At 47.9% G+C, this 14,450-nt stretch overlaps 1 protein-coding gene and 1 pseudogene across 1 annotated transcript; one reads left to right on the top strand and one right to left on the bottom strand.

Moving 5' to 3' along the window:
• Nucleotides 1-1,205: 1,205 nt before the first annotated feature.
• LOC129604769 (cellular tumor antigen p53-like) lies at nucleotides 1,206-3,866 on the bottom strand (annotated as a pseudogene).
• A 4,833-nt stretch (nucleotides 3,867-8,699) lies between these two features.
• Nucleotides 8,700-14,228, top strand: LOC129604784 (putative per-hexamer repeat protein 5). The gene is made up of 2 exons (XM_055512584.1): nucleotides 8,700-8,964; nucleotides 11,371-14,228. The coding sequence occupies exon 2, from the start codon at nucleotides 12,790-12,792 to the stop codon at nucleotides 14,104-14,106; it is 1,317 nt and encodes a 438-aa protein (XP_055368559.1). The 5' UTR covers nucleotides 8,700-8,964; nucleotides 11,371-12,789; the 3' UTR covers nucleotides 14,107-14,228.
• The last annotated feature ends 222 nt before the right edge of the window (nucleotides 14,229-14,450 follow it).

Here is a 14,450-nt window from a genome sequence, read left to right as displayed (position 1 = left end):
AGGTTCCAACGCTATGGCCTCTCAAGAAGAAGGTGACCTGCAAACCGACGGCTGCGCGGTGTTCGAGCCGCGGCTCGAGCGGACCACAGACTGTCTGCGCCTTCGCGTAGAAGAAGAGGGAACCCCGTGCCCGTTGGATCATAGCGGATTCCCAGACCCGGAAGGAGGCCTAGGCGGAGGTCTGGAGTGCGACTGTTTGTGTGGGAACGCTCTGGCCTCTGAGGGTGCCTTGAGGGACTTGTTGGACAAACACATCCTGGCCAGCGACGGACGGTGTGCTCGCGTCAAGGCTCATTACAGACACCGCCACCTGCCACCGGATCAATTGGCCTTGGACCTGGGCGAACTCAGGTTCGCCCACGGCATGGTGGCGTTTCCGGACGCCCCCAGCGGTGGCAAATGTTACCTGCTAAACGTAAAGCGATGCGTCATCTGTGCCGGCGCGGGGAGACGACACCGCGACAGATGCAAAGAAGTTTGCGAGAGATTCACGGCGTACCTGACCGACACCCAGCTGGACGACGACTACGGGCGCAAGCCTCTGCTGTACACGAAAAGGCTGAGCGAGAGGAGCGTGGTCGGCCCTCGCACTGCGGACAACCTGTTCAGGGAGCTGGGCAGCCGTGAGGGCATGTCGTATGAGCTGGACACCGTAGACACTCACGTGTGTGATGCGTGCGGCGTCAGGCTTTCCCGTTTCGTAGCGGGTGACAACATGCTGAGAGAGCATGTGTATCACGTGCACGTTGCCGGAGTGGAGGAGTGCGACTTCCTGGCGAAAAAGTTCTCTGGCAGAGAAAGCGTCCGGAAAGCAATGATAGGCAAGGAGCGTTACAGAAGGGGCTACGTGGCGTTCCCCGAGTTGATGCTGAAGGAGGCCGTGGAAGGCCATGTCGGCTTTGGCTACGATATGCCCTGCGTCGTGTGCGGCTCGCGGCGGAGCGAGAGCCACAACCAACGCTGCGGGATACTGATGCTGGCGCTGCTGCGAAAGTTGCTTCGCGTCAAGTTTTGATGAGCCGAGAATCCCGTTGATGAAGATTAAAAAAAAAAACAAAAAAAGGGCCGTATTCAATTTCTTTCTACGCCTGCCTCTGTTGCTTTACGCGTACCGATTAAATTATACTGTACGGAATGCGCCTTGTACTCCTTTATTTCATAACTGTTTTATATTATTAAATAAACTTTTGGCATTTAATCAAATGTTTTTGCCTGTTTGGTCTGTTTTATTTTTCGTTTAAAATGGTCAGCCCTTGCACGCAGCTGTCTGCTTGCATCATCATCATCATCATCATCATCATCATCATCATCATCATCATCATGTTCGTCATCATCATCATGTTCATCATCAGTGGGCCTGTGGCACGGGTGGAGGTAAAGGGGAGGAAAGGAGAAGGAAAAATAAAAAACAAAAAAAATGGGGTCGCGCCGGACCCCGGCAAGACGCCTGACGGGGAGGTACAGGGGGCTGGGGTAGCGCCTGACCCCGGGAGGATGCGGGACGGGGAGGTACAGGGGGCTGGGGTCGCGCCGGACCCCGGCAGGACGAGGGACGGGGAGGTACAGGGGGCTGGGGTCGCGCAGTTCATCTGAACTCGATGATCGTGCAGCCTCCTGCTGAGGGATGTTGGCCAGGAAGCAACACTGAACATAACCTGCAGGAGATAAAAAAAAAAAAAAAAAAACTATTTAAAGGGCTTTGTAGTTAAAAACAGTAAAGCCCCACTGAATCGTTAATACGTTACTGCTCAACGTATGCCCTCAGACTGATGGCAGGAATTAATGTAGAAACATCAAAGGGAGGTAAACAATGATTCATAGTCATGATCGTAGATGTTCGTACTCGTACATGGCGGTTAAAATAAGGCAGATTGCAACTAGTCGCTGTCGCTTCGTTCTGCTTTTTGCAAGACGCGCTTTCTACTGGACGGCAGCAGTTCCTTAGAAGCCCTGGTTTTGTTTTTACTGTGGAAAGAGGAAACAAACAGTGACCATGCAGAACAGAGATGGGACACGTCTGGTTTAAGGGAAAAAGTATTTAACACTACAGCTATGCAATGCTGAAAGTCTCATGCAGCTGTTCCGTAGCAGCTAATGTTTATCAAAGTGACATCCGATCACAGTTTCTGTGTGTGTGTGTGTGTGTGTGTCTTGTAGTTTAAAGATACTTACGCCTCTTTTTCAGCCAGTTCTAATGCATCATTTATCTTTTTTAACATGTTATAGCGCTCACGGCCTTTAACCTGCAGAAAAAAAAAAAGGATTTAAATTGAGAGCAGCAATTCTGTGACAACACTAGTTTTTTTTAAATACTTTGTGTGTGTACTAACTGGCAACATAAGTACTTCCTCCTCGTCTGTGCTTGAGCCAGACTTCCTTTTGCACATATCAGGATCTGTTGCTGGGGCACTTTCTAGAAAAGCAAAACGTGATCCGTAAGATAGAAGACAGCCAAGGTGCAAAGACAAACCCAGCATTAATAAACAAACACATACTTCTTTTCTTCACTTGTTTGGCCCCTGTCTGAAGTTTGGCACTATTTGCCTCCTCTGTTTTACGATCCCTGCCGGGACACGCGCAGACACGCACCTCGAAGCATCTTCGGCCCAAAAGTTGTCCGCTAAAAGACAGTAGAAAAACATTTACTAAGGCTGCAAAAGCTATCTTTGAGGTGGGATAACAGTGATGCACAACTTCAACTTCAAGTTACATTTAGAAACAAAATAAACATAAAACAGGCAAATACATAAAGCAGGAGATCAAGTTACACCACGTCCACCCTCGGTTTCCATGTAACACTACTCTTTATCCAGCAAATACATTTCAGCTCACACCAATCCTGGTAGATGAAACCATACGTACTCTGAAGTCTCAAGGGTCAGGATGTGGTGAGGATGGGTCTGCGGTTCATGCCTACCATGCAGGAGCTGTTGCACATGAAGTTGAACAGGATTGTGGTGATCTCTGAGCCCGGCTGAAACACATGCAGGATAGTAGTCGTTTAGTGCACGGGTAATTTCAGGGATGACAAACCGTGAAAGCGGAACGAGAGGCACAACAGAATGATAACATTTAATTGCTACGTTAGGGGAAAGGTCAGAAGTGAGAGGCAGTGATACCTGGGGCGGCTCATAGGGAACAGTCACACTGTGCCTTTTTGTGTTGTAATCCTCAAGATACTGAGGCCTTTGGCTGCCCTCCGCTCTGATCAAATGACTGCGATGGTCTGCAGCTGAAAAGGAAAAACCAAAAAGCCAAAGCATCTCTCTCTCTCGTTTTCTTTTAACAAACATTTTAAAACAGAAGGTATTATTTCACTGAAACGCTTTTCTTACCGTCTTCTTGTAGACAGCCAGCAAATACATTTCAGCTCACACCAATCCTGGTAGATGAAACCATACGTACTCTGAAGTCTCAAGGGTCAGGATGTGGTGAGGATGGGTCTGCGGTTCATGCCTCCCATGCAGGAGCTGTTGCACATGAAGTTGAACAGGATTGTGGTGATCTCTGAGCCCGGCTGAAACACATGCAGGATAGTAGTCGTTTAGTGCACGGGTAATTTCAGGGATGACAAACCGTGAAAGCGGAACGAGAGGCACAACAGAATGATAACATTTAATTGCTACGTTAGGGGAAAGGTCAGAAGTGAGAGGCAGTGATACCTGGGGCGGCTCATAGGGAACAGTCACACTGTGCCTTTTTGTGTTGTGATCCTCAAGATACTGAGGCCTTTGGCTGCCCTCCGCTCTGATCAAATGACTGCGATGGTCTGCAGCTGAAAAGGAAAAAACCAAAAAGCCAAAGCATCTCTCTCTCTCGTTTTCTTTTAACAAACATTTTAAAACAGAAGGTATTATTTCACTGAAACGCTTTTCTTACCGTCTTCTTGTAGACAGCCATTACTCTGAGAACCGTGTGGAGGTTTACAACCAGGCTCAACTCCCCCGCAGACCGGTGGACAAGTCGCAGGGGGCGGGAGCTCCTCGACAGACCACCCTAACCTCAACTAAACCTGCCAACAGCAGCGCGCTGATCAGTGACTCGCTGTGGAAACATCGATGCCACTGGCTCTTCACACGCAGCAACTCGCTCTGGGCACGAAAATTTAGCAAATGGCCACAATGAACAAGGCTGCACACGAACGCCACAATGAGAGCTACGAAAGAATGGGTTTCTAACGCGGCGCCAAGACCCCGGCAGGACGCTTGACGGGGAGGTTCCGTGGGCCGGGGTCGCGCCTGACCCCGGGAGGACGCCTGACGGGGAGGTACAGGGAGCTGGGGTCGCGCCGGACCCCGGCAGGACGCCTGACCCCGGCAGGACGCCCGACGGGGAGGTTCCGTGGGCCGGGGTCGCGCCGGACCCCGGGAGGACGCCTGACGGGGAGGTACAGGGAGCTGGGGTCGCGCCTGACCCCGGGAGGATGCGGGACGGGGAGGTACATGGGGCTGGGGTCGCGCCTGACCCCGGGAGGACGCCTGACGGGGAGGTACAGGGAGCTGGGGTCGCGCCGGACCCCGGCAGGACGCCCGACGGGGAGGTTCCGTGGGCCGGGGTCGCGCCGGACCCCGGGAGGACGCCTGACGGGGAGGTACAGGGAGCTGGGGTCGCGCCTGACCCCGGGAGGATGCGGGACGGGGAGGTACATGGGGCTGGGGTCGCGCCTGACCCCGGGAGGACGCCTGACGGGGAGGTACAGGGAGCTGGGGTCGCGCCGGACCCCGGCAGGACGCCCGACGGGGAGGTTCCGTGGGCCGGGGTCGCGCCGGACCCCGGGAGGATGCGGGACGGGCCTGTGACGAAGAAGAAGAGAGCGGTGACCGAGCCGCAGCGGATCCTGCGACGCGTAGGTGCCTTGTGGCCAAAAACGTAAAAAGAATCAAAAGTTTCATAGTTTGTCTCGTGGGGTCAGACTGACCCCCTCGAAGGCTGCGTGAGGGTTAAGGACACTCAATCCAATCCTGGATAATGGTCTTCTTGTTGTAGGAGGACGCCTTAAATATTCAGGCCTCACATCTGTGGAAAAGAACCCAATAATCCTGCCAAAGCGCAACCACATCTCTGTGCTGCTCACACGTTATTACCACGAGCAAGTGAAACACCAAGGTCGCCATCTGACAGAAGGTGCCATCAGGGCTGCTGGTTTGTGGATTTTGGGAGGCAAAGCTCTGGTCAATTGAGTGCTTCACAAATGTGTGATCTGCTCCTCAGCTATGTGGTGTCCTCCAACACATAATCAACCTAGGCCTGCAGCTGGAGAGAGTTCCTCTTGGATGGAAAAAGTCACGCATTGTGCCAGTGAATACGGGCTTTTGAGAGACTGATCCTAGACTACCTTCTTCTCTGGACAAAAAACCTCTGTCGACCCCCTCCAGTTTGCATATCAACCCCATCTAGGAGTGGATGACGCCATCATACATTTGCTCCATTGCACCTACAAACACCTGGACAAGCCTGGTGCCTTAGTAAGGATTGTGTTCTTTGATCTCTCCAGTGCATTTAACTCCATCCAGCTGCTGGGGGAGAAACTGAAGGACATGCTGGTGAAGCCCCCCCCCCCGATCTCATGGATCATGGACTACCTCACCAATTGCCCCCAGTACGTCCGCCTGCAGAACTATGTGTATAACACAGTGGTCTACAGCATAGGTGCTCCACAGGGGACAGTTCTGTCTTCCTTCCTCTTCACCCTGTATACCTTAAACTTCAGGTACAACTCAGAGTCCTGTCATTCTCAGTTCTCTGATGACTCTGCTATTGTAGGATCTATCCGCTGATGTACTCAGCGTCACAGAGTACCAGGGAGTGGTGGACAGCTTTCTGAACTGGCGTGAACAGAACCACCTCCAACTGAACAGTAAGACTTAGAATCTGGTCATAGATCCTAGGGCGGGGTCTCAAACTGGTTCCACCAAAGGCTGCTATCCCCGCTGGTTTTCCAATTCTCTCTGCCCTAATGCCTACTGATTACCTTGACCAGGTGTGTTCAGTCAGTGACAAGGTTGGAAAGACAACTGACACACCTAATCAAGGTAATCGGCACAGCTCCATCAAGGGACAGTGGCCCACACGTTACATGCAGCACACAATGCTGAAACATAAATTATATCACTATATCACTTTACAAGGAAAAACACCCTAGATATTGTTAAGAATGATTGTCCGGAGTTACAGTAATAGTTATCACAGCAGCACCAAGAAGGCACCAGCTCAAGTGAGGCCACTTGACAGAATTGTCCATGCTGCTAGAGATTCAGCTAGGTGAGTACATTTCCTGTGTGATGTTACTTTGGGAGATACAGTAGATTAATTTCACAGTCCAGCGTGACTCACGTGTACAGGGCTATGATTGAGACTCTATTAAATTATTCACCAGAAGCCTTAAAGTCCCAATTCAGCGTGGGGTTTTTCTACCAAGACACTGCCGGTGCAATGATGGAGCGAATCTTGGCTTAACAGTGCGGGCTGCATTCGGTGCAGAGAGGTTCATGTCCTAGAGCCCCTCCACACCAATATCTTTTCCTGTGAGAGGCTTGCAGAAGATTTCAGGTTCAAGCCCACCATAGTGCCATCTTTTTTATGTGGCAAATGCAGAAGGGAGATACTATGACCGTGCTTAAATGAACTCAATCACTTTTTATCATTATTTACATGTGAACATACATTTACAATATGTGAAAAAGAGTTTTGTACTATTTTATGAATAAATCTTAACCAAGGGAAAAACCCATGTGTGCTAAAACTGCTTCCATCCAACATGAGGCACCAGGTCATGTTCTATTTGTTTTTTGGTTCAGCTCTGTTTTAGTTCTTTTGAGGTGACTAGTTCTGTGAGGTTTATAAAACTAAAACCTTTATAATCTTATTTAGCTTCATTCTATCCGCTTTTGTCTCAACAGAGATTGTTGAGACAATGTGCTACCTGAACAGAAAGCCCGCAGGAATCGTACTCACCCAGCTGACTCTCTAGTCGCATGGACAGTTCTGTCAATTGCCTAATTCATGTAACAAAAGCAGCCGATCACACATGACTCAGGAAGTCAGCTACAGCGAGCCGATCACTTGAACACCCGGCCAGTTTTATAGTCATTTTTTAGAAAAGTCAGTACTCCTAGTTGTAATTTTACCCAGGCCAACTTGGAGTTTCTGGCATTTTGCCAGGACGGGCCACAGATTCACTCTAAGCTGTTTCAGCCATGTTTTGAAAACAATTTGTCCATCAGAGAATATTACAATTTAATCACAGCCACAGGGCGTCATGTAAAAGAGCAACCGCCGTGCTTCAATAGACAAGACTTTGAGGGTGTCTACACTTTGTTTGCCATCAATTTACCACCTGATGAAAAGGGGGTGGCTCTGTCTCCTGTCAAATCAGGCTGTCTAAGGCTTGAAAATGAGATTCAGGCTTCCTTAAAGTCACACTATGACTTTAAGGAAGACCTTATTGTTTATTGTTTTTTTTTACAAATCTATTCTTGAAAGCCCCCATTTAAACCCTATTAATTAATTAGGATTCGATTGGGCATATTCCAATTAAAATGGTTGTGGTTCCTCAATGGTAAGGGCTACAATATTGAGCTTGGTGTCATTGGAAAGGACACTTCTTCTAATTTTCAAAGAAAGAAACATAATTTGTTACAGTTATATAGGAGGAAAAACAAAAGAAACACAAACCTGAAATAATTTTTTGATTAGCCCTCGCCTTGATTCTTCCCTTATAGATATAAGCAAATATCTCCCTGGTGAATGGTCTCATGACAAAAAACCAAAAGGGATCTAAAAGAATGAAGCCTTGTGCATTTATATATGAAGATATAAATTAAATAGTGTTAGAAAAACAGTATATGAGACATTTATTTATTACTTTTATGATTAATTAATTATTCCCCCCCTCCCCCAAAATCGGCCTGGCCCAGGTACCCCTAATAGGTCACATCTCTGGCCTGGATCAACCTACAGACACCAGGGAGGGCTCAAATGAAAGCTTACAGTTACAGTTACACAGTTACAGTTAAAGTTATACAGGAGAACAATAAAAGAAACACAAAACTGAAATATTTTTTAAATAATTTTTTGATAAGCCCTCGCCTGGATTTTTCCCATTATAGATATAAGCAAATATCTCCCTGGTGACTGGTCTCAGGAAAAAACAAAACAAAAGGGATATAAAAGAATGAAGCCTTTCGCATTTATAAATGAAGAAATAAATCAAATAATGTTAAAAACCAGTAAATGGGACATTTTTTAATTACTTTTATGATTAATTAAATACTCCCCCTCCACACCAAATTCCGCCTGGCTCAGGTAACCCTAATAGGTCACATCTCTGGCCTGGATCAACCCAGAGACACCAGGGAGGGCTCAAATAAAAGCTTACAGGCTGTAAAAATATCCTATAATGCTATATTTGCGTTCACTATAACCTAATATAATATATGTAACAATCTGGGTCAAAAAATCCTAGTTAGGAAAGAGCAGGCTTCACTTTTTGGGCCTTTGACCTGGCTGGTTACGGCAGGCTGAGCGCCCCTCCCCCACTCATCGTATATCTACGGAATCAGCGCTTTCTCTGCTACACGGCTGCAGTGTCCGTTTTGTTCCAGCATTTACGAGGTTAACTCTAGAGGCCTGTGAGTGGAGGGAGGGAGGGAGGGGGGGGGGTGGACCACGTGTGCTAGGGGTTGCCATGGTGGGGCCAAAGCCGAAGCCCGGCAGCCTCCATCTTGAAAAGTTCCCCTTACTTTCGCTTTTGAATTTAGCGAGTTATGGCTCACAGAAGTTGGAAAAAAATATTTTTCGCTCACGAGTTGGAGCAGAACACTTGTAGTTTTTGGACCAATGTGGATGTACCGTGTGTTTTGGACCGAAACGCTTTATTGGATTACATTCTCTGGATCGTAACGAACGTAAAGAGACCACACACGACGTGATTGAGTGCGATTTGAAGCTCAGAAGTCGTCAAAAGTAAGTTATGGAAAATTTATAAATTTATGGTTATTGTTTTTTAAACATTTGATGACTGCGCTGTGGTGGTTGTAGCTGGAAATGGTTTATATGGTCGGAAAGACGAAAGTCTAAGCTTTCCAACGGTGTGCAGCTTGTGTCGCTGAGGTTTAGCAGCTTGATTGTACACAGTCATAACTCGCATGATGCCCTCAGGTGTCCCCCAGGAGGGACAGTAGAACGTACGCTCAATCTTACATTTTCTGCAGAAAAGATCTTATATATAGGATCATATATTATAATAATAAACAGCTGCAACATCCTTTGTCTGTAGTATGTGGTCAGCATTGCATATATTATTTGTTTAACAGGGCTCGCAGCTTATTCATTCAAAGTGTATTAAGATTGTACCACTCCAATGTTGTCAGAAATTATCTTGTTGTATCAGACTTTGCAGAAAGATATCATGAATGAATAACTGATCATGCCGATGATTGTATGAATGTTTGTTCTTTAAAAATATGGTTCAATAAACTCTTTTTCACTTGTTTTTTATTTACAAAACAAACCAATGAGGAGGTGAAGATTCCACATTTTTGCGCTTACGGGTTTTCACATTAACATCATTACTGAGTACGAGGGAAGGCCAGAGTGGGGCCAACAGAGCAGGTTGCCTCTTCTTTTTTCGCTGAATTCAGGTTCAGAGTTTAACTGTATTGGCCTTTATGAAAAATATTCTGGGTCAGAATTATGGCAGAAAAGGGTGGGAAGAGGGTGACAGTTTGACAGCTGTCAATCAAAGTTTGAAGAATGTTATATATTATAGTCTTTTATGATTAGTGAACTAAATTCAAATTAATTTCACTTCTAATTTCACTTTGAATCCAGAAAGATCAAGTGGAAACTCTAAGAGTAAAACAATGAAACAACAAGGAAACTAAAACAAATAACTTATTTTCCGATATCAGATTGAAATCAGAATCAGTTTCAGAATCAGTTTATTCGCCAAGGTTGCACAGGACAAACAAGGAATTGCCAAGGGGCTTCTGCAACTGTGCGCGCTGTCATTCCTGAAGCAAGTTAAGCAAGTTACAATACAATCAGTACGATACAAAAACAAAACAATACAATACAGGAGTAGGCACAGTACAAGTGGAAAATTGCTGGAATTTTAAAGGCCGGAGAGCAGAAGGTAAGATTAGGGGGAGGGGGGTATCTGCATCAGTATAGCTAAGTGTTGTTCATAGATGTATGCCGACCAAGATTTTTACAAGCCAGTCCAACAGTTGTCCTTGAAGACACAGTAAGAGGCACAATAAGGGAAAGAACATAGAGGCACAGCTGTTGAACTAGATTGGACCCGGGAAGGGAGGGGTGAGGAATAAAGGACAGAATAATACACAGCCAATTCTAGTACATTTTAACAATCCATGATTCATTTGTCTAAATCAGTAGTCCAATCGGTCAGAACTCAGGGCTTCATCGCCTCTTGTGGGACCATGGGGTACCCATGACATCTCCTCAAGCCTGTCAGACAAGGCTGTCACCATATTCATCAAGTGTTCATGATAGTTTTGCTTTTTCAGGAGGAGTATATAAGTAATGAATTCCTCTTGATTGATGTTTTTTTGTTTGTTTTTATTAGTCCATCCTAAGTATTGGGATTTAACAGAATTGGTGGAGAGGTTGAGTTTGTGCATGTAAAAATGAGGCAAAACAACAAGATATGAATAGTAATGATTTTAAGGTGTGTGCATACACCAATATATAAATACATTAATATACCTACACCTCTGCATATATATATTATAACACTTGATCACATAATACTTAATAGCTGCGGCATACAATGTCTGGTATGATTGGCTGATGCTGGTTTGATTGGCTGACTGGCGGTAAGCGTATGGCGTCACTTCCGGTTACTTAGGTTTGCTGTGTTTGTACGATGTTACTCTCCGCTCATTTCTAAATATTATCGCCTTATCTGGCAGCGACTGCTAAGAGTTACAAAACAAGCTTGGAATACTCAAGCATGCTTTCTTTTCAATAAACGTCCTGCTAATCTTGTTATGTTATCTAGTGTTTTCTCTGCTAGCATAACGCATTAATCCACCAGGTGGAGCAGTGATGTCTGATCCAGGCACATAGATGAGATGAGGCTTGTAAACTACCTAATTCAAGTTTAAGTAACAACTCAATTTAAAAAAGGACTCTAAAAAACAAAGTTTTTAGTAAAAAAAATTTACTCTTACTTTAGACACAACTATTTCCACTATTAATTGAGTGTTGGTGTCGTGTTCCTCTGCCTGTAAACCTTAACAACTGTTGGAAAGCATACCGTACATCTGTGATTGCATGGTATCAAACTAGAAGCACTACTCACAGTTAATCTATTGCCACGAAAACAATAATTTAGGTGTTTCACAGGTGGCCTGAGTCCAACATTGGTGCCTTGTCCCTCCGGAAACACTGCCCTGATCCAGACCAGTGAAAATGGGATGACAACTTGGACTCTTCACCCTAGACGTCCCCAGCACCAGCTGACAAGACTTCTCTAGACTAGATACAGTACCTGCAACGACTTGAGATACACACAGACATAGTACTGTCAAATTTATGAAGAAAAAAACAATAACTACATTTCTATTAGTTATATATTAGCACTTTATATATCATACACCTTACTAAAAGCAATTAAAAATATATTAGGTCAATATGTATTTGGAACAAAAACTATGTTTGTAAACCAGAGTTACCAGGTACGTTACAATTAATCTGTAAATAGTAAAATGTTCTAAAATTGTCTAATTTCGGAGATACTGATTTATTCCATGCATGTGTAATTGTCTGATATACTGTATATTAAATGTATTCTGTAATGAATACACATTCAATCATACTGGCTTCAGTCCTGGATCATCAACCATACATGACAGTAGGTTTGGCAACTGGTTCAGGCGTCTTAAGGTAAGATTTATCAAAATTTTAGTTTAATTAATTAATAAAAGTAATAAACACATGCAACATTATGACAGCAACAGTTGCTGTCACGCCATGCCTCTAGGCATTCACTGTTCCTACATTGGCACTTATTTACAGACAAATACGGCAAAATTTAAGCTGCAGCTAAAGACTCCATTATGGAGAAATTATTTTGACACAGCAGCAGCACAAGAAAGACAAAAGCGTTTAAAAATGACTTTATATTAGCTTATCGAGCTATGCTCCCAAACAGGCTGTAGTCGTGTTATGAATATTCTGTTGTAATAATTCACGCTGCTTATTGGCAACCATTAGTATTAGCGTTAGCATACGCTAATCAAGTTGCGTATTATATAAATCAGTAAATTAAATAGAATTTGAAATTGCCAGTTAGACGTATCTTGCGCCAGTCTAGGTGTAACCACTTCAACAGCCTCCCATTCGACTTCAGAGTCAGATTTTGGATCAAACGTATGGTTGAACTCCACTACGACGAGGTAGCAGTTTCATTGTTACAATGGATTCAGTGACTGTGACTTTTGATCCCCGCGACGGATCACGGCTATGCGCTTCCTCAAAGGGGTGTGCCGATCAACATCGCTTGCGATACACTCCGAAAACAGAGCGTTGTGGATGAGAGCTTAATTCACACGTTTTCAAACGGGCTGTGTCAAAGCAAGGGTCAAAGCAGGAGTTCACAAGACAGAAACCAAGTCCACGACCAGGAAAAAGACACAGAGTCCAGTGATTCCCTCACGGAGGGTGGAGGCGCGGCAAGATCCTGCTCAGCCGCCGCTGAGGCAGGGTGGCACCCTTAGTGCCCTTGAGCTGGGCCAACGTCCCCAGGGACCACCCCGAACGGCGATGCCCTCCAGGCGGACGCCGATCCAGGAGGCTGAGGAGTCGAGGCGGACGTCGCCGCAGGAGGCAGCGCCATCCAAACAGCCGGATGCGCCGAGGGCGAGGCCACCAGTCCGGCAGCAGAGACAGAGACGAGGCAGGAACCAGAGAAGAAGACAGACGTGGAGACGCGGCCGGAGCCGGGCCGCCAGGAACCGATGCAGATGCGGCCGGGGCCGGGCCACCAGGAACCGACGCAGATGCGGCCGGGGCCGAGCCGCCAGGAACAGATGCAGGTGCGGCCAGAGCCGAGCCGCCAGGAACAGATGCAGGTGCGGCCAGAGCCCCTCCTCCTGGAGGTCGGCTGGAACTACGACAGGTGCGACCTCCTCCTGGAGGTCGGCTGGAACTACGACAGGTGCGACCTCCCCTTGGAGGTCGGCTGGAACTATGACAGGGGCGACCTCCTCCCGGAGGTCGGCTGGAACTACGACAGGGGCGACCTCCTCCTGGAGGCCTGCTGGAACTACGACAGGAGCGACCCCCTCTCGGAGGTCGGCTGGAACTACGACAGGGGCGACCTCCAGGTCGGCGGGGACCGCGGCAGCAACTCCAGCTGGCGCGACTTCCTCTAGGAGGTCGGCGGGAACCGCGGCAGCAACTCCAGCTGGCGCGACCTCCTCCTGGAGGTCGGTGGGAACCGCGGCAGCAACTCCAGCTGGCGCGACCTCCTCCTGGAGGTCGGCGGGAACCGCGGCAGCAACTCCAGCTGGCGCGACCTCCTCCTGGAGGTCGGCGTGGACTGCGGCAGCAACTCCAGCTGGCGCGACCGAACTGGACTGGGACGTGACTCGACTGAACTGGGGCCTGGACGTGACTCGACTGGAGGTCGGCAGGAACCGCGGCAGCAACTCCAGCTGGCGCGACCTCCTGCTGGAGGTCGGCGGGAACCGCGGCAGCAACTCCAGCTGGCGCGACCTCCTCCTGGAGGTCGGCGTGGACCGCGGCAGCAACTCCAGCTGGCACGATCTCCGCCTGGAGGTCGGCGGGAAATGCCACTTCGAGGCTGACAGGAACGGGGCTAGAACAACCTCTACGTGGCCGACAGGAACAGGGACTGGAACGGTCGCTACTTGGCCGACAGGAACAGGGACTGGAACGGCCGCTACAAGGCCGACAGGAACAGGGACTGGAACGGCCGCTACAGGGCCGACAGGAACAGGGACAGGAACGGCCGCAACATGGCCGACAGGAACGGCCGCAACATGGCCGACAGGAACGGGACGGCGTCCTCTCCGGAGCCGGCATGACTGCTTGCAGCTGCCGAGCTCGACGGAGTAGACGTCGGGCCTGATTGGGTGTGACTAACACTCGTCAAACGGATGGTGCCCTCTGGCTGGGACAAGGCCTGAACGTGACTGGACTGGACTGGACTGGGACAGGAACGTGACTCGACTGGACTGGAACATGAACATGACTCGACTGGACTGGGACCTGAACGTGACTCGACTGGACCTGAGCGTGACCGGACTGGGCTGGAGAGTGACCGGACTGGACTGGGACGTGACTCGACTGAACTGGGGCCTGGACGTGACTCGACTGGGCTGGAACGTGACTCGACTGGGCTGGAACGTGACTCGACTGGGCTGGAACCTGGACTAGACTCGACTGGGCTGGAACGTGAC

Source organism: Betta splendens, chromosome 10 (assembly GCF_900634795.4).
Source record: "Betta splendens chromosome 10, fBetSpl5.4, whole genome shotgun sequence".
NCBI classification, from domain to species: domain Eukaryota; kingdom Metazoa; phylum Chordata; class Actinopteri; order Anabantiformes; family Osphronemidae; genus Betta; species Betta splendens.
The sequence above is the reverse complement of the archived record's forward strand: the minus strand, read 5'-3'. Positions and strand labels throughout refer to the sequence as shown.